We start from the raw sequence: 24,718 nt of genomic DNA, 5'->3' as shown, positions 1-24,718 counted from the left end.
TACAAGCCTATTTCGTAGTGTTCAACACACATGTTCTAATTAACCTTCTTTTTGTCTGAGTGATGATTAAGTTTCGTATCTGTGTTACACCAAGCTTGTTTAACATTTCAACCAATACTGTCCTTGAGCAATTAGAGGCTGCCAGTACAAATATATCAAGACAACTGGAATTGGACTGGTTTTTGATGCTACCTACACTGAAGGAACTTCAGCACATCTCTCACCAAGAAGAATTACCAAGATGGTGTGCCCACAGAGATTATTAATTTTAATATTTTTTTTCAACAAAATTCTAAGTAAGGTAATTAAGATGTTTAGAAAAACAGCAAGACTTGATCTGTAATGGGTATGCAGCCCAGGTTAGGTATTGTGCTTGTTGGTAGAAGGAATCCTGTCCCCCCCCAAGAACTGCCACTCAAGTTATGTCTGTGCTACACAGTGAAGTCTGGGTTATGAGCATTCGTATAAGTACTGGACTCGTATACAGGATTCGTATAATGCTCTGGACTCGAAGTTGTGTTTCTTAACACAGTAATGAGATTACTTCTATGTTTATTGTGGCCTCTCACTCTTTACTGAGTCATCCTGGTTGTCCTATAGTCTTGTCTTCATGCCACATCTAGCACTTCAAGGGAAAAGCGTGCAGCTGAGGCAGTGCTTTGCAGCGGCCTTTTGAATGTGGTATTAACAGAAGGGGTTTTGAGGGCAGGGGGTGACAGGTTTGAGTCTAATCAACGTAACCAGGCTGCTGCCTTGCCTTGCAGCACAGCAAGTAGGTGGCTGCTGGGTGCAGAATGAGGTTCAGAGAGCTGTACTGGTTCACTCTGAAAGTTGGGCTAGCTTGGGCTTGAACGTGGGTTCACACCCAAGTTTAGAAAACTGTACAGGTATAGCCAAACCATCGTTAGCAGCTACTCCTCTGTATAGGAGTGGTAGCTTATAGTCTGTGTTGTTACTTTGTCCAGTCTTTTCCATCCAGATACAATTGTTGTGCTAGGTAATTGTTTTCCATAAGTTGGCGAGGTGGGACTGATTTGAGGAGACACTTGGTCTTCCATCCCTGCAGTGGAATCAAAAGATTGCTCATAGATTACAGCTTTCAGTTATAGAGAAGCTAAAGTGTAGTCCTATCAGCAGCTGTATGCCAAATGCAGAAAAGGGAAAGAAAAAAGAAACATAAGAAACATTTTGAAATTCTGTCAACTACCTTGAATGGACCTTGGGAAAGTTTAGACGGTTGCATGACTGTTTTATTAGATATTCTTCGCTTCGGATTTACAATACAAAAAAAAAAATGGGAAAAGAACATTCTCTTAAAAATGTGAAATATTTTGATCTTTTAACTGAGTTTTTTGAAATTTTCTTTGAAGGTTTTGTTTGAGAAATTTGAAATAAGAAATCTTTCAGTAAAGATAGTTCTGCTAACTTCAATGGTAATTACTGAGGGTGGCTCATGTTCACTGCTATAGGTACAATTAGCTCGACTGCAGATGTCTGAATAGGAACGCATGTTTCTACCTGTTTCATGCATCACAGGTACTGTGTTCATTTCTGAATCTTTCATTCTGTAGAGGGCTGTGAATGCCCTTCATGGCAAGTAGCTAGATTTGTGTAAAAGAATACTTACCCTGTAGTAACATGTGGAAACGGTTTGACGGAATAAAATGAGAGGAAATTAATCATGGTTATTCTGAGCTTCTTTTGCTGGTTCATAGCCAGACCTAATTTAAACTGAAATTCTTAGGAGATGGTAGTGTTTGGTAACATATAAATAATCTTTCACCTAATAAAAAACATTCCAGGACATATTTGTAAACTATTAAATACCTAGCTTGTCTAAATTAACATACATTGTTCTTCATGGTTGTTATTATGTAGTTGAACAGTGTCCTAATGTAATCCTCGTCTTCATGGAAGAGCAAGATAAAATTGTTTGTGTATTTACCAAATTCACCTCTACAAAATTGACTTTAATTGAGTTCCAGAAAAGATGTATTTGTCTTGCAAAGTGTGACTGACCCCACAATCTCCAGCATACAGTTTCAAAGAAATCAGCTGCTTTGAAGTGATGAACATGTATTTCTAAGTCCAGTGTATCTATGCAAGACACGTTTATTTTTAGTAAGGCAGGGTGACTAAATCATTTGAGAGTTTGGTTCAGTGCTATTTTGTTTGTAAGAGCGGAAAACAAGTCTGATTAAAGAATTAGAATTAATAAATATGAATGTTGAGAAAACATGTAAAAACATCAGAATTGGGCTATTCTTCTGAAGATGACACTCAAAAGCTTTGGATGTGTTTGACATCAGACCTATTTCTAAGTAATTTTAAAACATTGACTGTAATGCTATTAGGATGTTTGAAATATAAAATATACAATTGCTTTACATTACTAGACAGCTGAGGAGGTAGAAAGCATAGGTAAAATGAACTTCAGTGGAGATGAAAGCTCTGAATGGAGAATAAAAGTCTTTCTGGCATAATTCAATAGTAGAAGGGAATCATACTAGAGGAGTGGGAGAGTCTGATCATTTAGGATTAGCTTCTGTAAAGTTTTAGGCTGTGATTCCTCCTTACTTAAAGTTCAGGGTTGCAAATTGGCCATCGAAGTGAACTTTGTGGGTCTGCATTAATACTTGGGGGTCTACTGGGGCAAGGGTGTCCCAACGTGTGTGTGTGTATATATATAAATATAAATATATATATAGATGTATATATATTAGTATATCAGCCTGCAGGACCTCTGGTTACCTGACATTGTTACCCCCTTGCTACTGTTGTAAAATGAACTGAATTCCAGTTGTGGTATTTTTTTGTACAGATTTTGTGCCACTGTTTTTTTTTTTTTTTTTTTTTTTTTTTAAACCTTCCTGGTCCATATCATTCACCTTGCTGAGCGTTGCAGTTACTTGATTGTGTTCTGTTTCGTCCCTGGCTACCAAAAAGAAACATAACAGTGACGCAGGTGTGTTGTTTTCCATGCTGTTTTGGAGCTTCTGGCTGTTCTTGTTCTTGGCAAGTTGTATTCTGGACGTGGAGCGTTGGTCTCAGCTGAATGCACTGTGTGTCAGGGATATTTGTTACCTGGGTAATTCCTTGCTTGTCATATAAGCTTCACCTGCCCCACCCCACACAGATTATTGTGAAGTTTTAGTGAGTTCTGATTTTTTTTTAAGCAACATGAGAATTTTTGATTATTAAATAAAAATAAATCACGCTGCATTGCATTACCCAAATTTATATTTTTGTATTTGTATTCATTGAATACATCCCTCTAAATCACTTCTGTTCAGAATAAAAGTATGATAAAATAAGAAAAATAAGGTGTTACTGTTAAATGGAAAGGTAGACTAGTATTATGCATATGCCTTGGGTGGTGAGGCACTGGCACAGGTTGCCCAGAGAAGCTGTGGATGCCCCATCCCTGGAGGTGTTCAAAGTCAGGTTGGATGGGGCTTTGGGCAACCTGATCTAGTGGGAGGTGTCCCTGCCTATGGCAGGGGGGTTGGAACTGGGTGATCTTTAAGGTCCCTTCCAACCCAAGTCATTCTATAATCACAGAATTGAATCTATGAATCTATTGAAAATATTTATTACCTCTGTGAGGCCCCTCATTCTATACCTCTTTTCCAGTCACCATCTTTAAATCTTGACTGTATGCTGTGCTGTACGCAGTTATGCAAAAAGCTGAATAGAAAACTGAGAACCTGTTAGTAAATGTTTTTTATTTGTGCTGTTCATGGGTTATAAGAGACCTACTGTATCTAAAGGCTGGTTCAGTGTTCAGCATATGCATTGAAGGAGCTTGCTTCTGTGAGATATTAGTCTATCATTTTCACTGAAGTTGATAGAATTGTATGTTCTTGTGACACTTTAAGATTGTTTTGAGGAAATTATTGATAGAGATTAAATGGATGTGGATTTGTTTTTTTCCCCAGTATTTTGTCTACAAGAAAATTAACCAGTAGCAGTATATGTCTGTTATGCTCAGAAAACCCAACCCAAACCAAAAAAAAACAACTTTAAGAGCTTGCCCACAGTTATTTTACTGCTTTAACGAATCTATTTATCAAAATATATAAAAACAGGGGAAGGAAGAACTATATGCATTTCCTGTTCATGCCAGATGAATCGAAACTAGTGCTTGACTGTCTTTGAAGTGGAGTGGCTTGAAGGTCGTAAAGTGGACATTTAAAGAAAATGTTTAACAGTCCACTATCGGCATAACATTGAGGAACTGTGTATGATACATTTTGTGTGTGATTTTGAAAAAGAATCCACTTGAGATCTGGGTCAAAATGATTAGGAATTGGAAAATGGGAACTCTGTATAGGGTAAGGTTAGTATAAGACATAAACACTTCCTTTAGGCTCCTAAGAGTTTGTGGTAGGCTAATTCAAAGTATAAAAAAGATCTGTAAAACTATCCTGTCATGTTAACCAGTACTTATAATTTTAAACAAGGATACATTTTCTTTGTTTCATTCATTTTTTAAAAATTCATGTCTGAACCTCTTACCCGAGAGCTGGGCCAAGTACCTGTACATTCCTGACATAGATAGCAAGTCAAAGCTTCTCCAATTAGAACAAACAGAACTCACATACCTAAGATTCAGTGTAAATACTCTCTTTACCAAAAAAGAGAGAGGTCTGTTGTTACGGATCTATAACCGAAAAACCAACATGGAAAATCCTCATAAAGAATAAAATATTTGGTGTTGTAACTGAATGGGCATAGGCTGGCTGGATGATTGTGTTCTTCACTTGCACCCCACAGCCATAAGGGGCGTGAGGTTTAGATTTCTGAACTGAAAAATGTTTTCTATAGGCCTGTCTTCAGTACCTAAATCCTCTGTTTCATTCATTTTAAGACTGCTATGAGTGGAAACCAGGAAAGGCTTTGTGCTGAGTAGGGCGGATACCTGAGCTGACCGGAAGGAAATACACCATATATCTTAGACCGTGTCCCTCTTTGGCCTGTGTGTAAGAACAAAATTCACTACTCAATTCTTCTGCTTTTACATGCCAAATATTATGTTTGCACCATGAATGAAGATACCCATGGGCCAATTTTGGAACCAGAAGCATGTGGGGTGAGCTCTGTGTAAGCCATTGTGGGTTTGGCAGCTGTGTCAGCATATGCCAACTAGCAAATATTGCCAGAAGTCTTGCAGATGCAGGATTTCCTGTGCTAGGGGCTCAACCCTCTTGTCCCATACGAAAATAATGCAGAGCATACACAGGCCAAGTTTTCCTTTACTTGATATCTGTTTCTCGCAGTCTGACGGTGGCCTTAGGACCATGCACAGTTCTTGTGTCACCGAGATGGTGAGCTCGGCCCTGCCTAGGGTCACAGCATCTGGTTGAGATGTGTGCGTATGTGCCAAGACAGAAAGGACCCGCAGGTAGGTGAGCCAGTACTGAGGAAAACAAACAGACCAGTTGCTGTGTCTTGTCTCTTAGGATTTTCAACTCAATGCTGCACCTTAGCAAGTATGCTGTAGCTCATGACTTCACAGCTTTTGGACCTCAGCTGCTCATTTTCTGTAAGTAGAAACTTAACTGGCATTAAATACAACAGTTTTTAGAGTATGTTCTGCTTTTATGGCATAGAGCAGTTATGGATTGAGTTGTCCTTTTTTGGAATAAAAATTGATTTTTTTAATCAAATGACTGCTTATTATCCTGTTGCTGAATACATAGTTAGAATTTCAGTTGCATGATCTAGGCTGAAGTCATAAAATCTTATTCTTTGTATTAAACTTGATGTTTTCAGTCAGTGTTAAGTATAGTTTGAGAAGCACATCTTACTGTGCTCAGGTTGTGATTTCTCATTGAAACTGGTGGAAAGCAGGTGAAAAACCCTCAGCCTGCCACAATGGACTCAGTTCTGAAGTGATGTAAAGCAAAATTGTAATTGTTAAAAAATGCCATTTGTTAAAATTTAGGCGCCATGAAATTTTCAGGTACTCGAGAAGTTAATTGGGGGCTTTAAAAATGACATGTTTGAATTTATAAGAAATCAGATCTTCCTGAATTTTCTGGAAGAGCTAGGCCTAAGGAAAGCAGGAGACGTGGTTCATTGTTGTCACAAAGATACAGATACAGACATTCATGAATTTTTATTGTGCAATAAACCAGATGTCAAGAAAACAATGTGTTTCAGAGCTCTTTTAAGAATGTCGTTTTGAGTATTTCAATTTTATTTAGAATTGAAGTTTGTTTTTTTGTTTCTCAGAGTGCATGTTTCACTTGTGAGATCTGGTTACGCAAGTCACATTGTATTCCGTTGGCCTGTTTTATGCTTAAAATGTAACATGACATGATTGTTAAAAACTGCAATAAAATATTGGATCAGCCTAAGAAATCCTCCTTTTCTAACTGGTTTTCTGGAATGGTAACTGTTCCAGAAAAAAAAAAAAAAAGTTAAATAGACTTAACTAATTACAGAAAAACTGTGGCTAGCAGGCTGCTCTGTCTCTTTTCCCATGACCTTCTAATTTTATAACTTTTTTGTGTGTGTGACCAATTAAAATATGACGGCAGAGCAAAATAACATAATCCAAATGCTCAGCAGCTGTGATGTGGAGGTAATAATCCATGTCCTGGAATCACAGAAAATAGAGAGGGTACAAGTTGCAGATAATTTAGTTTTTCTACTTGTGCTTGTGCACAGATTTTCCTTAAAGTACATCTGTTAAGTTTTATTCCTCATTCAAAATGTTGATGTATTACTAAAATTGTAATGGTATTTATTTATTTTGTCAGTTTGCTTCTTCTATGACAGAAGTAAAAATGATCTTGCCTAGGTCAGAAGGATGGACTAGATGACCTTTAGAGATCCATTAGAGACAGCTTTTCTGAATTTCATAATTCTTGCTGATCTTTCTGTACCATGTTTTGCCGCTGGATGACAGAAGATAGTATTTTGCTCCATACAGTGTCTATACAGATATCTACTAATGTTTATTAGAAAGAAAAAGTACTTTTAAGATTTCGAGATTGGTTCAGGTACAAACTGACACACAGGAAATTCCATCAGAATGTGAGGAAGAACGTCTTTGCTATGAGGGTGACCGAGCACTGGCACAGGCTGCCCAGAGAGGCTGTGGAGTCTCCTTCTCTGGAGATACTCAAAACCCACCTGGATGTGATCCTGTGCAACGTGCTGTGGGTGACCTTTCTTGAGCAAGCAGAGTTGGACTAGATGATCTCCAGAGCTCCCCCCCAACCACAACCATTCTGTGATTCTGTGATTCAGGTATCTCTGTCATATGAATCTTTTGAATCTTTTCTATTGCTTCTCCCTGCCCCATGCCCAGGTAGCTCATGCATACCACAGCTCTTTGGGCATGGGATGTTGATTAACATCTCTGTCCTCATTATGTAAAACAATGAACTAAGAAGCTGTATTTTAGACCTCATAAAGTGCTCAACACACTGACTGCAGTCCCCTGTTTTATTGTTCAGTAGTGCGAAAGGGGGAGGGAAGACAACTGTAGTTCTTAGCAGAGGAAGAACACTTAGGGCTCTTTTTGCCACTGTATGGTTATTTGAGGTCAAAAAAATACTGTAAAAAAGGACAAGACTCACATGTCCAAGACTCTCATTGACACGATTTGCCAATAAAAAAAAAATATGAAATTAGTGACTGTGCTCTTATTTTCTGTCATGAGGTACCCAATGCATTCTGTAGCAAAGTTCTCTAGAAGATCTTTGGTGGCTGCAGTTGAAAGTGTCAGAATTCACCACTGGAAGTTGTTTTCTAGGCATACTCCTTTAAGATGCTGGGTAATTCCAAGTATTTTGGAACAACAACATTTTTAAAAATTATTACTGAAAATAGATAATGAACAGTATAGTATGTGCGCATCATTCTCAATGATTAGCATTGTTAAAGAGCATGCTTTTCTCTCTGTGGCTTGATAAGCAGTGTTCTCCAGCTGCATCCTTCTCTTGTTGAACAAATTGTACGGATGCCTCATGTTCCAATTATGTAAGTGACTGATGAAGCATAGGTAGATTTTTGGTTACAGAACTGCAAGGAGAGCTCTGTTTCAGAAATGCTATCGATCTTTAATACTCTATTGATAAAAAGATCAAGGAAGTGTGTGTGCTTAATTGCTTTCAGATCTAAGCAAGACCAAAACTGAAATATAATCCTATCAATATCTGTTCTGGGGCACAGTGCTGCTGGATACTGAGTACTTTCTGATTATACTGTATTCCCAGTGACAGGTAAGTGTGGATGCTCAGTATTTCACAGGATGAATTCAGCAAGGAGGAACAAGCTCAATTTTAAATTTTTGTTCTTGTTGCTTATTTCTGAGCAGTTTAGCCAAATGGAAATCCGTGAAAGCAATAGGTGCTGTGGATTGTCAAGACCTACCAGCTGTGTCTCCTGCAGTTTTATATCTAAATAGGTCTATGCTCACAGAAACCACCTAATATGTATGTAGAAGGAAGTCTGATAATGAACATTTCAGGTCTGTATGTGTGTTTACAGTAGATGTTTATAAAGGACTTAGAATTTTTTTTTTGTGCATCTAAATTGGCTCTCAGTGTGTACTTATACGGTCTTCTATGGCTATATTGATATGAAAAGTGTCATATGGAGAGATATATAAAAGAGAAGTAGACAACTTATTTTAAAGCCCTGATTTTTTTTTATTTTTTTTTTGACTGCAGCTATCTGATATACATTTGTATTAACATTTAGGCCTCTTTATGTTTTGTTTCACAGGCAGCAGGAGCAATTCGTCCTTTAGTTTCTACTGTTATTGCCTCTGGTGAAGATGGCTGTTTAGACCACTCATTGGAACGTGCCAGGTACAGAGCAAGTGAAATGCCTCAGGCTTTCTTATTTGATATAATCTATCAAGCATACCAACAGGTAAGACTTTGAGTTTTCTTATAGGACTGTTTTGCCTTTAGTGTGTAAAAACAAACAAACAAACAAAATACTTCTCATAAATAGGGGTTCAGATCACATCAAATTGGACATCTCGTTTCTCTGTGATATTTTGATGACAGTGCTTTATCATTCTCATCTATTCAAATATTTCTGGTATCAAATCGCCAAATACAAGGTGTGTCTGGGGGTAAGGGGTCTAAACTATTGGAAACTATTGATTTGCTTTGAGTTTTATTGTATATGAAATAGATTATTTATATGAGTGGGCTAATGTGCTTAAAGTTAGGTATGTATTCTGTATGTGTTGTTGATAGAGTATCAAACAGAGTTCTGCATACACAGTGTAGTAATGGCATTATATAATAATATGATGAGATCCAGGCTGTTTTAAAACACTTGGATAATATTACCTTGATACATCTAGAGAAATGTTTAAAGTGTTTCATACTGCATGTGTTATAATAAATGATCATATTGTACAGACTTTGATTACTGGCTGAAAATATTCTACATAGTGTCTTGTAATTATTTTTTTTCTAATGCATCATGTTAACTTCATCTTTATTTAAGAAAAACAAAAACTGTGGGTAGTATAATAAACCCTGACTTTTTTGCCTTTATCCCTCTTGAAGATTGCTTTCATTTGCCCCACCCTGCATTCACAGTTTACTGGAAACACTCCAGGCTTTCGTCTCGGCATTCTACTTCCTTTTCATTCATCACCTTGTGGAAATTGCCTGTCCTCCAGGTATCTTCTAGATTGACTGGAAGCAGAGCATTTCTTCATTTGTCACTTGGAAAGAATTATTTTTCACTCCACTAATGCTGACAGTCATGCTTCCCATCAGTCTTTCATTTCTAGAGTAAACAAGACAAAATTACTGATAGTGCAGAGCTTTGAAGTCACCAACAACAGAACAAATGCGTGGACAGGCAATGAAGAGTACTTTGAAATGCTGGCAAAAATTCCATACCCTTTATGCATGATACCTGGAGCTATTCCTAGGTGCTGAAGATGAAGGGTTGTCCAAGATGAAGAACTACTACAGTGACTGTACTAGCTCCAGCCATTTTACTTCTGATGGTAGGCAGGTGGAAGTTCTTGATGTATACAGCTGATATGTCAAAATGAAAGTCTCTAGCTTGAATGTAGTGGGCATACCTGTGATAAAGGCAGTGTATACATGCACGGAACACATCTCAAGAGACAACAGCTACTGTTGCAACCATTTCTTTCTTGTTGGTGTGTATCTGTTTTGGCAAATTGCATGTTTATGTATTTTCTCAAAAACAAAACAAAACCCCTCTATTTTTTCCTACTGTTTGCTCTTATTTTGCAGATACAGTAGGGCTGGCAAATACATAAAAAAAGTTTTTGCCCCTTATTGCCTTGCTCAAAAGGCAACTATATTTGCAATCCCTATGTTCCTCTGAATAGTGTTGTCTTCTCACATATGCATTCCATCAGTTTTCTTTTTTATATCCCTGCTCTTTCAAGAACAAGCCACCAAAGTTGTTAGCAAACAACCAAGGCTATGGTTCCTTGTCCCCAGTTCCCTTTGCATTGGCTAAATTCTGGTCATTTAAATGCTCTGTGCCTTGGAGCTCTGAGAAGGATAACACTTCTCTAAATCTCTCAACTCATATTGTTTGCTAATTATTTATGTTTCAATGGTGCCTAGCTGTCCAAGTCAAGGATTAAGACCCTATTGTTCTGGGAACTGTACAAACAAATAAAAAAAGATAGATAATCACTGTCCTGAAGTTAGAATTTAGTAAAGCTACTGTAGGGCAGATTTTTGTAGGAATAGATGCAGCTTATGGTACTTCACAGATGCCCATCAGTGGTCCCCACAACACGATAAAGTAGGTAAGTATCATTGTACAGGTGAACAAACAAAGATAAAAATCATGTTGTTATTCATGTTGGAAGACACTTGCAGTGCTGGGAGTTGAACAATTCAGTTCAGCTGACTTGGCTTGTGATTATGATCCCACTTTTGTGCGGTTTATGCAGTTGTGACCTTTATGCAAAAACAGTGTGGGGAAAAACAGCAGTCAAACATGCATTCCTTAGAAAGAAGTAGCCCATTTGAAATTTGCTTCAAATAACATTGGGTAATGTGGAATACTGCTCTTAAACTCTTTCTATTTAAATGCATCATCTGCTGTGAGTAGGTAGAGAGTTAACTTCCAGATTTGTTCTTTTCCATAAATGTATGATCTCTGGGTATCTTAACTACTAAGTTACACCTTTCAATTAAATATCAGTTCTCTTATTCTTACAAGCTACACATCAACAGCCCTTTTTGCTTTTCTTGCCTGGCACAGGTTTGAGCAGAGCAAACTAGTTTTCTCATTTACTTTTGTATGCTCTTTTTCTTTCTCAAATTAAAAAGCATTTCTTCAGAAACCTTTTTCTATTTCTTGCTTGATTAAAAAAGGACAATGGTAGTTTGGGGAACAATACATGCCTTGTACATAAAATTATTGAAGTAGATATAAACAATGTCAGATTGATTTGCAATATTATCTTAAAATATATGTATATTACAGTGAATCCCTTTGCCAGTGGTGCCAAAAATCAATGTATTTGAGGACATTCAGACAGATTATTTGCATGCATTTCTTTGTGTTGCATCTCAGTTTTTATGCTGGATCTCAGCATAGTTTTCACTCTTATCTCTTGTCTGTGACCTTAAAACATACGTTTTCCAAACAGATATTTTGTGTTCAGGTCCTAATGTAAATCTGACCATGTCAAGACTTCTGTCATCATAAATAGTAACTTCTCAGCTTATAGTAGTGCTGTTGGAACCTTTTAACTTTTGTTGCTCAAAAATTGCATGTACTTCCATTGTCCTTTAATGACTGAGAGGAATGTAAAACATACATTCCTCATTGCTCACATATCTGATATTTAAGTGGTGCACTAAAAACATTTAAAGTCAGTATTGAAATTAAGCAGAACCCACAATAGAGAGTAGAGCTAAAATGATGTCTTGATCTTAAAAGGCCTCATTACTCTGGCTTGTGTGTCATTAGATAGAGTACTTAGAATAAATTGCTGTGGTTTAATGTGGCAGGCAGCTATTTATTTACTCCCCTCCAGTGAGGTGGGGGAGAGAATCAAATTGGGGAAAAAAGGTAAAACTCTTAGGTTGAGATGAAGACAGTTTAATAGGACAAAAAAGGAAGGGATGTTAATAACAATCTATATAGAAAACAAGTGATGCACGATGCAGTTGCTCACCACCTGTCAACTAATGCCCAGCCAGTACCCGAGCAGCAGCCAACTCCCTCAGTTTTACTGTTCAGCATGACACCACATGGTGTGGAATATCCCTTTAGCCAGTTTGGTCACCTGTGCTGGCCGTGTCCCCTCCCAACCTCTTGTGCACCCCCAATTTACTTGCTGGCAGGGCAGCTTGAAAAGCCAAAAGTCCTTGACTCACTGGAAGCACTGCTCAGCAACAACTAAAGCATGGGTGTGTTACCAACACTATTTTTCTCCTAAATCCAACACACGGCAACATGCCAGCCACTATGAAGAAAACTAACTCTATCTCAGCTGAAACCAGGGCATAAAAGAATAGGCGTGAGTTTTGGCAGATATGGGCACCTACTCCTATATTTAATGCTGCCTACCGCTTTCTGTTGCATATCTTTGTTCTGTTGGTTATACGATGCATGGGAAAACAGCTGTTTATAATACTTCACTTCTGGTACAGTGAAGTATTCTGATGCCCCTGCTTTGTAATAGGACTTTAGACTTGGGCATTGGAATCACTCTGAAGAGAGAAATGGATGAATTCTGCAGGCCTCCTTACATGCCTCTGAGTGTTACCATGTCACATATAACGTATATGCTTCCTCACCTCATATCCCTATAAAATACAGCACTACTTATGTGCTCTTCAGTTTAAGTACAGGTTTTATTTGGTATGATAAATACTTGACACAAGGTGGGCAAGTGACAGACACAAAGAACTGCAAGAGGAGTGAGAACTTTATTTAAAGTGTGTCTTGTATCTCATAGGCAGGAATATGAGGCTTTACTTTAACCAGGGTTTTTTTTCCTGGTGACGTTGGGTAAATGGCCATGTAAATGTGTTAAGGGGAAAAACCTGTTGTTATAGCAGTGGTCCTAGTTCTGGTATATCCCAGTTCATGAATTCGTTTCACGCAAAATGTAATGAACTGTACCAAAACCTTCTGTAAATATTAGCAGTGAATTAGTTAAACTATTTTAAATCAAAAATGCAAATCTCTAACGACTAGTGAAACCTGTGGAAAGGTTGTACAATCACAGAGCTCATTACTTGCTTCTATTCTAACCTACCTGGGACAAATACAGCCAACAATTATTACTATTTTTTTAAATAAGAAATTAATTCCTGATCTTTGGAAACACTTTTTTTCCTCCTATTCTTATCAGCCCCTAGGAAAATCAGAAAAGTTTAAGTGCTAACTGAAAATCCACACTTTCCAAAGACAGCAAATAAAGGATGAATTCCTTAGAACAGACTTGTTCATTTTTGCTTAAGGTAGTTTCATATTTCTGTTCAGCCTTTTATATTAAATAGGAACAAATGCAAAGTATGATCCTGTAAGCCTGGGAGGAGGGTGTGGGGGTGAAACTTCACTTACTAGAAGTCAAGTGTTCCCCTGGAGCAGTATCTTATAAGGAATTAGAGTATCAGGAAGTCAGGTAGACTACTTTTTTTCTTTAATCAGAGTAGGCTAAGACTGGTTTCTCTGATACCTCGTTATGACATATTGTGGAATGCACAGAGATCCGTTGTCTTTTATACAAAACATCTTGTTATGTCATGTCACAGTGACAATACAGAATGGCTGAAGTACTCAACAAATCATTATGTATTTTAAATGTATCTACCAAAGTAAGGAAGGTAGCAGGAACAATTAAACAACTTTGCCTTTCCTGATCTGTCAGAGAAACAACTGAAAATGCAAGCAGGAGAGTGGTATGCAGAAGATCCTCAATAGCTTCTGTGTTGGAGATGTAAACCAAAAGCCTAGGGAGGAGGGTATGATTGTTAAAGAAACGTCAGATTATGCCATGGATGGAACAGAGTTGCTCACCATTTCAACCAGTGTGGTGAAGTTAAGGGCATGGCAAGAGCTACGCATAGCTGAAGAAGAGGTGGGACATTTTAGAAGGCTATTAGGCAGGAATTTGTCACATATAGATGACACTGCAAAGTCTGATCACTATTTAAAGACAGTGATAGCTTTATACCAATCTTTTGTACATTGTTTTACAGGTAGATCTTCTGTACCTGGGATAATTTACCACAAAAGCTGTACCATATTTTTTGGTGTTTGTATTGCATTTTTGTTCATCTGTTGATAGTAGACCTTTTGTAGGTTCTGGAAGTTTATATTTAGCTAATCAGAACAATGAAGCTGAAAAAAAAAAAAAGGTACAGGAAGCAGGAATATCCATTAAAGGAGGCTAAACTTCAGCATGTTTAGAGATGCTTCTCTGCTGCCTACCTTACAAAGACCCCCAAGAAACAGACAAACCTTAGGGGATCTATCTCATCTGTAAAGACTAGGTAGAGGCTAGTATTTTGGGGGACTACACTACATTAGTGCGTCTGTTCATAGCCAACATTACCCACTTTTTGGATAATAAGCAATCACATTTGCTTATGGGAGGCTCCAGCATCTGCCTGCATAGGAGAGAGCTGCTATATATATGCATAGTAATGACAAGACACAAAATAATAGTGTGTCAGGGAGAATCATGCAAATACTTTGATGCTAAATTCTGGGAGACAGATGTTCTTCCACTCCCAAAAAATCATTACAAGATGTCCCCAGATGAAGTTGAGATGGGGAGAAGAGAGATTCTGCAAACTGTGCAACCAGATCCTCAGCAGAAGAAAAGGAAGAATTTTTTAAAGTCATGAAATCCCAAATTTTTTCTTGTCTACCAAACCCCTGAGAACGTTCAAGGAAGATTTTTTCAGAGTAAGAAAGGAAGTTGGCTATTGTTAGGCCCATTGTAGAAGTATTTGCTCAAAGTATTGTCTTTTCTGTATGTAAATAATAGGGAGTGTATTCCATGTGGATTTTGTAAACTTCTAAAGTGCTTTTTGAAAGGGCACATTACTGGGATTCTTCTTCAAACATGTGTGAAACATTTTAGTATCCTCTGTAGCAGGGGAAGTGGAGTCAGCTGTAGCAGTTTAGTAATATTTTGGCATAGGTCAGGCAAGTCCTTCGAGGCAAAATGTCTAGACTGATTTGGGGATTTTCCTGTGGGTTAGTTCTTTGTTAAAGAAATCAATGTCTGTCAAATTAACATTGCCAGAAGCACCAGGCGATTAAATGAACAGTAGCGGACAAATTGTTGACTAAAACCTTGGTAACTTTGGGAGCAAGGGTCAGACTCAGAAACAGGACCAAAGGGTCAAAATGCAAATGAGGCAGAATTTGGACACTTCAGTCCAACACTGGAATCCTTAAAAGAACAATAAAACAGACAACACTGTTCACCTCCCTCCTAAGGCTAAAGGTACCTGAATCTTCAAGGCACCTGAACTTTTAAAACATTCAATATACATTAAACTTTGTTTATGCCAAGGCATCAAAGTTGTGGCTGGGCTGAACAGCTTAATATTCACTAGAGGAAAAAAAAAGGATATGTAAATCTTTGCCTGATGCCGTTCAATCACAAATCGATGCTATGGGTCAGAGCCATTTTGGTTTTGTAGTATAAAGACATTGAAAATGTTATCACCACTATTTTTAACAGATGTCAAAAAGTAGGTAAGACAAGTAGATTTTATCATAACCTGTAATGTATTGTTTCTTGGCCTTCATCTTTTTTTTGAAAAAGAGGCAGCTATCTTTTATTAAGTGTATTTTGTTGTGAAGATAAGTTTACCTCATTCTTCAAATGCATCTTGTGATTTATATATATAGTTTGTGTGTGTGCATGGACATCCACTTCATTTTCTCCCACCCCCCAGCTTTGATCACCCACAGTGCTTAACTCTATTTTGTTTTTTAATTATATGGACAGGTCTTCTACATACATGCTCTATAGCATTGTATTGTTCTGTTCTTCCTAACTCTGCATTTCAGTTTGTTTCTATAGGTTTTCTTCTTTCTGATCAACTGCATTCTGAAATACTGAAGCAAAAAGTGATACATGAAGTAGATGAGCTAGCTAAAATAAGCAATAGTACTCTACTACCTGTGAGTTGTATGAGGACAATATTACAAGCAAAAGCCCTTCTTCATATGGAGTCCTGAAGATAACATACTTGCATCTACCTATAAAATGAAATAGTAGTTTTAATATAATTGCTTACTTGGTTGGTCCTAGGCAACGTACTTGGCTGAAGTAGCATGGATTATTTCAGCTTGTTAAAATTCCCATTCCAGGTCCTTTGATGGTATAATAATATAGATTTTAATGAGCTATATAGTAATATCAAGATGGGGAGTATCTACATTTTTCATTGTGCTTGTGAAATAACTAAAGGAGCCTTTCTGCTGATTTGTCCATGGATCATTAAGGTTTTAGATCCAATTGTTTGACAAGAAAATATGCGTAGGTCCTAAATGACTAATGATAACTTAGTATCTCATTTCTCCTTACATAAGAATTTTTGACTTTGTTAACAGCTTCCCCTGCTGTGTGGTCCATTTCTGCTTGGATTTTGTCTCTGGTTTTAGTCCCATTTGAAAAAAAGACTTTGAACTTCAGCAGAACCTGAGTTCTGTTCCATTTAATTCCTGCTGAAAACCGGTACTTTTTTGGTTTTGATGCAAAATTATAATGCAGTTAATTTGTAATAATTTAGTTTTGCAGAAAATTTTGATTTGTTTTTCTCCATTCGGGCTGATGCACACAGACTATTGCTTAAGTAGATGGTTGTCATCCTCACCTAAATGAGCATTAGGTTGTAGTTCTGAGTATTTTTCCAACATTATATAGTTACTTCATCTGGCATATTCTTACCCCAACAGCTTGGTTGTAAAATTTATAGGATTGAGTATTTTCTTTTTTCCCCCTTCCCTATGCTTAAAAACTACCCAATTTTACAGACTTATTTTCAGGTTAAATATATTTAATGAATTTTGTTCAGCAGGGCTCCTTTTGTTCTGTTTATTCAGAACCTGCAGCTAGATTGGTGGTCTGTTGAGAAAACTATGCTAGCTTAGATAGCTCTGTACTTGATTAGTTCTTTGGCACAATGGTAGAGCCAGGATATTGTATGAATCCCCACCTTGCCCTAATTAATTTCCGCCACAAGAATGTTTGGAGAAATTCTAATGCCTTGCATAAGAAAAAAATAAAAGTTTTTTTTTGCTAATGGGATAATTACTTCCATTTTATTGCACTCCTCATCCTGTAGGATCTCAGAGCACTTTGTGAATTTACATATAAACTCTTGGAACTGTTTGATGCAGCAGTGCAAAGCTACCACACCCTGGGTGAAATCAGGCATCTCTGTGGTAGTGAAAGATATAATTTGGTGGGGATACCTTAGGGAGATGTACTGCCATTATTAAAGCTGGAAATTAGACTGGATTATGAGTGTTCTTGCACGTGTTACTGGATTTACCCTGATAAAAGTAAGGTATCCACAAGGATAACCCATTTGGCGCAGACTCAAAAAGTGCTAAATACTGAGTGAGAATCACTGTATCCAGCTGACAGAAGACCACCCATCTAAACTGTAGTCTGCTCCATATTTTGAGAGAGCTAAGAATAACACAAGGTAGTGGTGCTAGAGATTTTCACCTCAGTTACCTACAGTTTAGTGCATCCAAAGGAAAAGAAAAAGACCACTTATGATCTTGCATAATTTCAAGAAGTGATCCTCTACATAAGTTCCAAGCGTGAATAATGTCAGTTAAAAAAAAAATAAATTACAAAATGGAACATTCACTTTAGCTTAGCCTGAGTTGGACTCACATTGGCTTCTAAGCCTGATCAAATTGTGTTGTTGTTAGAGCTTGGTATATTTAGAAATCTCCTTACTTGCAAGGTAGTGAATCATAACTTATTTACATTTTCTTCAAATAACCTAAGTAATCTGTAGCTTTCTACACTGAGAAAAAGTTTTTCATTTTGTCTTTGTCTTGTTCATGTAACTCTTCTCCAAGTATTTTTACAATTTAAAGGATATTTTTTGAAGTGTAAACAATGAATCCTAATACACTATTTTGACTACTACTGTTGCTACATAGAATATTAACATTAGTTCTTTCTTCTTGCTGTTGTAAGTGGAACATGACCTTTTAAAAAGCTGAAATTGCATATGTGGTCTGAAATTCCATGTTCAGCTGGTTGCTCAAAATGACTCCTGTGTCCTTTTCTGATACCAGAAAAGTCAATACTGCCTTATAGTTACTCTGGACCTTGTTTTATGAGGTCAATCTGATTAATAACTAGCTCTTAGTTGCATAAGGTATTTCATCTTCATGTTAATATCTACTGTTCATTCTCACCTAGTTTGTATTCTCACTTTTATTGTGCTAGTTTGTGTGGGCTTTGTTGCAGTGACATTGGGAATATATCCACTGGTGTGGCGCAAAGAAAGGCTGAGGTTTGATTTTTGGTGATTTGTTATTGTTTCATGATTGTATGTCACCGTGGGGACATTACTAACAATGAAATTTGTCCCAGTTGTCAATCATGTGCACACAATGCATGCCTAGAGTACTGTCTGCTGTCACAGCAAATAATGTGCTTTAGCTAGTGCTCTTTCGTGTGTCTTTCACCTTGATTCCAGCGGAAGGGAAATGACTTTAAGCTCTCCAGCTGCACTGTTGGGTGCATTCTGTATGAATCTAAGTACAGAGGCAGGAAATTCTTGCACCAAAAAGAAACGCCTCTTGTGCACTAAACTGGTAATGTACCTACAACCCTTAACTTCCTGTCTGTGCTTACGGGTACCCTTGTTTCGTTGGTAAAGCACCTCCAGTTATTCTGTATTAATTTATTTTTTTTAATAGCAAAGTTGCACTTTTTGCCCTCTTTCTACAGGTTGATTGTGATTTGTTTAGCAGAACACAGCAGACCTCTTTCTCTGGACGGATTCAGTCATGAGTTACTCTGGGTCTGTGGGCATTAGGGCTCTCCATCTAGTCAACAAAAGAACTAGGGATTTTCAAAATAATACTACTAGTGTTTTTATGATTTGGGGGTAAAGTCGAGCCCATGTACTTTCTCTCTATGGGATGATTGCTTTGTTTGGACTTCCATGTGTGCCTACCACTCCTACTGTCTAGCAGCTAGTTGTGTACAGTTAATAGCAATCATCAGTCCCAACAGAGAGAGATTACAAACTGCTTTCAAAGAGGACTAATAGGAAGAAATGGCATAACTGGCTTTACTTGGGAGCTGATATGCCCACCTACAGCAGCAGTATGGAATGTGGCTGCAGGTGATGGCAGTGTGGGCTGCATTCATTAACCTGGGAAGTTTATTCCAGAAAAAGAAGAAAAAAACTACTCTTTCATGGAAGTGTTACTTGTTTTTAACCCTTGTCTCTAATTTTAATCAAAATTGACAGAGGCGTAGTTTTTGAAACTATGGGTTTTGAAAAATCAGTGAGTGTGAGGAGGATGTAAACCAACTTCACTGATAGGAGCCTAAATTAGAGCCCTCAGCTCTGTGGCTGGAATGTGAAGCCAGCAGTTATGTTCTGTTTTTCTTTGTCACAAACCTTTTAGCATACGGGATCTGGGAACCAACCAATGCATAGGTTCTTGAACAGGTATTCAGTGGACTTAGAAGCAAACTGAGTACTGAAATGTTGCAATGGGTGGTATTCAGGAGATCTAAAGGTAGAGTGCACGGAAATCATGGTGTGTTTTGATAGGGTACTTGTGGTTACTGCAGTGAGAGGCATTGGGATATAGGTTGCAGATCTGCAGAAAAACAATCTTGCGTAATTCTGTTATGGAGTTAATTACTGTATCTTTATTCTTGTCACTGTGAACCACTGCTGCATCTGGATGTGTGTAGCAGCAATTTTAATAATTAACTTCAGTAGAAAATGTTTCAGTGATGAGTTTGTTTGAACTTGCGTTTGTCTCACTTCTTTTTCTCATTTACCTGTTTCATCCTTTTGTTTGCTGCTTCCATTACTTCTCATTTAGTTGTTGTGAACTGTATATGTAGACTGAGTATACGCATATGCAGACTGAATGCTTGCAGCAGATCCACGGTTACAGCTGTCTTAAATTCAGCACTTTCTGGATTCAATGGTAGTGAACATGGCAAAAAATAAAAATAAAAAAAAAAATCCTTAAATATATGATGACAAAAAAGACATTTAGATTCAGCGTGTCTACTTATTCAACTTAGTAAAACGTTCTTGATGCTGCATAATGGTCTGTTTATGATGTACTCTGGCACTTCAGCAGCGGAAACTTTTGAGTGGAGAGGAACTGGAAAAAATCATAAAGATCTGCGATTGTTAATTAGTTATGCATTTTAATTGCAAGTCTTCTGGTATTGTTGTAGAATGGGTTTACATGGGAGAGTAAAACTGGGGTGCTAACTGCTGGTAACAAGGGAAAAAGTGCTAAAGATGACATAGCCAGTACTTAGAGAAGTAAGACCAATTCTACACAGGCTTTAAAGTTTCATATGTAAAGGAGCAAGTGTGAAGACTTTCTTTCAATTAATATGTAAAGATTATTATTTTTGTTCCCTTATTTTGTAAGCATAACAATTCAGGAATGATGAAACAATAAGAAAATGTCAGTACTGTAATGAAAATTCATATTGTATCTGTATTAGTTCTGCTTTTATCAGATCCCGGAAATCAGATCAGGTAATGAGATCCCACGTATCTGTTCAAGGTTTTTTTATCAATTAAAGATGCAGTAAAATGATGCATATCAAGAGTTAAATCATTTTTTATTGTTAAATACTACTACTTTAATACTTCAAACAGTTGAAATGCTATATTGGAAACAAGTTAGCTTATGGACTTCTGGTAAGTCCCATGAGATGCTGTCTGCATTGCTGCTCTTTTCTCTAAGCCTTTGTTCTATGCCAACCATAGGATAGCTTGCTTCTTAGGAAGTAATACTGTTTATCGAAATATTTTGGAACTACTCCGGGGGGGTGGAAGAAGAAAAATCGGTGTAATGCTAAAATCTGGATCTCACTCCACCCATAGTACTTTACTCAAACATCCACTCTTGGAAAACAAGCAAAAAAAAGTACCCACAAAAAAAACAATCCCCAAAACTACCTATTAGAATGCCTTTGAATATTCAACAGATCAAAAGCATTTTTAAATAATGTGTTTCCTTCTGTGTCATTTAAAGAGCTAAACAAATCTGTGGTTTTTTTTTTGTTTGTTTTTTTTGTTTTTTTTTCCTTTTGTGGATATGTTTTGTGCCAATATTTCCAGCTGTTTCCACCATTTCAAATCTGTGGTCTGAAGCTTAAACTATGTCTATTGTTTCACAGAGCTGTGTGTGCATGACAAGGATGGTTAACTGCATTGTGTCAAACTTTGTTAAAAAGTTTTTCAGTCAAAAAGAGAATTTAGAAATAGTAAGATTTTGAAAGAGATGGTCGTAATGTAAATTAGCTCTGAATGTACAATGAAGTAAATGTAGAAGATTTAGGATAGGATGCTAATTTTTACATGCCTGGGTCAGTAAGAATTTTCCTCTATTCCTCTGTTCTACCATTTTTTATTATAGGCACTCCCTGACAATGCTTGAATTCAGTAACAGAATTTCTTAGAGCAGTGCAGAAGCTTTCAAATTGTACATCTTAAATACAGATTTAAATTTCATGTGTGGAGCTGTTTAGTTTGTGAATAATATATAAACTTAACTGGTCTTGAGCTGATGCTTCCATTTCATTGTTCTCTGACATGAGTATATTAGACGTGCAGGAGAGTACACTGTGACAATATGTTTAGGTTTAAACAATTACAGATAATTAGAGTGGTAAATGTCATGATGTACAAGTGTTAGTGAAATATGTTTTTAATTATTACTTTGCTTTGTGTCTTATTTCTGCCCTTGAAGTCAGCAATACCCTCAAGATGCTTTATCCCATTTATGGAACTGCTCCACTCGCTACTAATTATGTATAATTAATACCTTGCAAAAAAGTTGGAATTGCTTAGTCTTGTCCTAATATCATTTGTTACTCATATATTTTTAAAAAAGCTTAAATTTAATTAACACTAAATTATTTCAGAGAGAAACTTTTCTGAAACTCTCTTCAATTCTGAGGCGAAAGAAAAATAAATGCTTTTCAATCTGTATGTTGTGCACGTTAGTAGATAATATTTTGCATACTACCTTAAAATTTTCCTTAAAACAAAACAAAACAAAAAACATTTTGGTAATAAATATTTGGAATCCGAAGTTAATGGGTAATTTATCTCTGGACTTCTGTATGCAAGAGAACACTCAGTTTTACCTATTTTGGAGCTTGCGTTCCCTATTCCTTTACATTTTATGTTGACCTTTTTTCTTTCTTGAATATTTAAAGAATAGAAATCATTTCTGCATTATTTAAAAATATTCCAAAGTGTCTTTTTGTTGCCCTTTTTTTCTTTACTATCCTGAAAGTGGTTTCCTTTCTTTTCAAGTTACTTTATCGTCTTGTTTTTTCTCTTTCTTTTTTTTTTTTTTTTGGTACTCAAATCTGTTAAAAACTGCTATAGAGAAGTAGAACAGTTAAATAACTTTTATTTCTAAGTGGAATTTAGAAAATGATCCTCTTTTGATTGCAGTCATGATAATGATCTAAAACGACAGAAATTACTAACTTAATATAAAAGTGACAACTGTTTGACTGTCTGACTTCTCTGTATATTAGTAATATGATTCACATGTGTAATGCTGATTATTTCCTTGAAAATCACTGATGCATTATAAAACAAGAGTAGAAACTAAAAATTTCCATCCTGCTTTTTAATGAAATTTCTTGAGCAAATAATAAAAAAGGTGAGTTGTCTTTCAGCACTCTCCTTTGGATCTTCCTTAACCCACTTTAGCATTCTTGACGATCTTGAATGCTGGAGGAGACTATGAATTATTGAGCACATTTGGACTGCCACATTCTATTCTAAACACTGGAATTGTTTTCATACGTGGTTAAATTCACACACTGGAAGGGTTATTTCAGCTCTTGTAAAGGAAAACTTGTGCATTGCAGAGTTAATTGTTGGTCTTTCTGGAGTCAACCAGCACGTTGTTTGAGGTTGCTGAAGCTGACAACAGCCTGCTTTTTTATTAGGATGTTTTACCAAGGGCTTGCTAAGGAAACTGAACAGATTTGGAATAAGAGGGAAGACTTAGTGTAATTCTTAGTTAAAAGATAAGAAAGAAGAGTACATAGGTTTTCATAGCAAGAAATCACCAGTATAGTTTTGTGAACATGTGCTGGGATCTGTGCATTTCATTTATAAAAAATTTGGAACAGGAAGTGATGATACCCATTTTTTCCTAGGTAGTAGAGATGTGAAGAGTTGAGAACTAAGAAGAGTTATAGACTGTGCATTTAAAAGGAAAGATAAGATTAATAGGCAAATGTAGATAAAGTTGTATACACAGAGAGGGATAATTGTCATACAGCTCATGAAATGGTTAAGGAAGGAATGGAAACTGGCAGGAGAACCATTATCATAGAATCACAGAATGGCTCAGGTTGGAAGGGACCTTAAAGATCACCCAATTCCAACCCCCCTGCCATGGGCAAGGATACCTCCCACTGGACGAGGTTGCTCAAAGCCCCATGCAGCCTGGCCTTGAACACCTCCAGGATGGGGCATCCACGGCTTCTCTGGGCAACCTGTTCCAGTGCCTCACCACCCTCTGAGTGAATTTCATCCTAACATCTAATATAAATTTCCCCTAAATCATGCCATTTTAAGTCTTGTTTCTCAGATGTTACGTACAGTTCTAATGTTTCTACCACAGGAGGGTTGTATTAGAGCTGGGATTGTTTTACAGAAGGGCAAAAGCATTGATCAGAGTTGTGAAGTAGCTTCCATACATGGAGTGACTGAATTAACATCAAACTCTCTATCCATGGAAAGAGATAACTGCGAAGAGATGTGATGGAGCACTTTGGAGGGCAGGGAAGGTGGTTTGGCACTTCCTGTTCTGCCAAAACAACAGAGCATGAGATGAAAAGAGCTGAAACAAAGACAAGAACAAACGTCTTGTATTGCAGTGTGTGGCTTAAAGTGTGATGCTCCCTGATGCAGGTGCTAAAAGCACACTGCTGTTCAAAAATAATTGGGTAAATTCAGGATTTGTTTAACTCACTGAGGACTGTTAAGGCAGTTGCTTCTGGTTCAACATATCCCTCAGGGACTTTTTTATTTTTTTTTTTTTTTAGTTTAGGAATTTCCTAAGCCAAGGTAATAGATTTATATGAGGCCAACAAAGTATACTGTAAAAGTAACAAGATAGGATTGTCTTATTTCTATATGATGGTCAGCCTCTATTAGATGCTGGATACTGTCTGGGCTAGCTAGCCTGTGGCTAACTTAACAAATACATCCATTCTTGTGGAAGACCATCTTAAATGGTCCTTCATCTTAAATTGGTCTTTGTTATATGTACTTCATCTTTCTCGATGGACTGATAATTTAGCAATATGAAAGTAGATTAGAACTTGATTTATCTTAATCAGTCCAAAGTGTCTTGAAGTAGTCATCTCAGATAAGCCCACGGGTCCTGCTTTTGGTACTGTTTTGGCTTAAGTGAGATTCTGTTCCCCATGGAGTTTTCTTGTAATAAAATTCATGTAACCACTAAC

At 37.0% G+C, this 24,718-nt stretch overlaps 1 protein-coding gene across 9 annotated transcripts in view; it reads left to right on the top strand.

Moving 5' to 3' along the window:
* Positions 1-24,718, top strand: part of CRPPA (CDP-L-ribitol pyrophosphorylase A) — a 124,651-nt gene that overhangs the window by 18,371 nt on the left and 81,562 nt on the right. For all 9 annotated transcript variants that reach the window (XR_010829147.1, XM_066991781.1, XM_066991783.1 and 6 more), the window contains exon 3: positions 8,743-8,892. Coding sequence is in view for 8 of the 9 variants with exons in the window: in XM_066991781.1 (XP_066847882.1) it covers positions 8,743-8,892 (150 nt within the window). In the remaining variant the exon portion in view is untranslated. The remainder of the gene's footprint in view (positions 1-8,742; positions 8,893-24,718) is intronic.

This window comes from Anser cygnoides, chromosome 2, assembly GCF_040182565.1.
Source record: "Anser cygnoides isolate HZ-2024a breed goose chromosome 2, Taihu_goose_T2T_genome, whole genome shotgun sequence".
NCBI classification, from domain to species: Eukaryota; Metazoa; Chordata; class Aves; order Anseriformes; family Anatidae; genus Anser; species Anser cygnoides.
The sequence above is the reverse complement of the archived record's forward strand: the minus strand, read 5'-3'. Positions and strand labels throughout refer to the sequence as shown.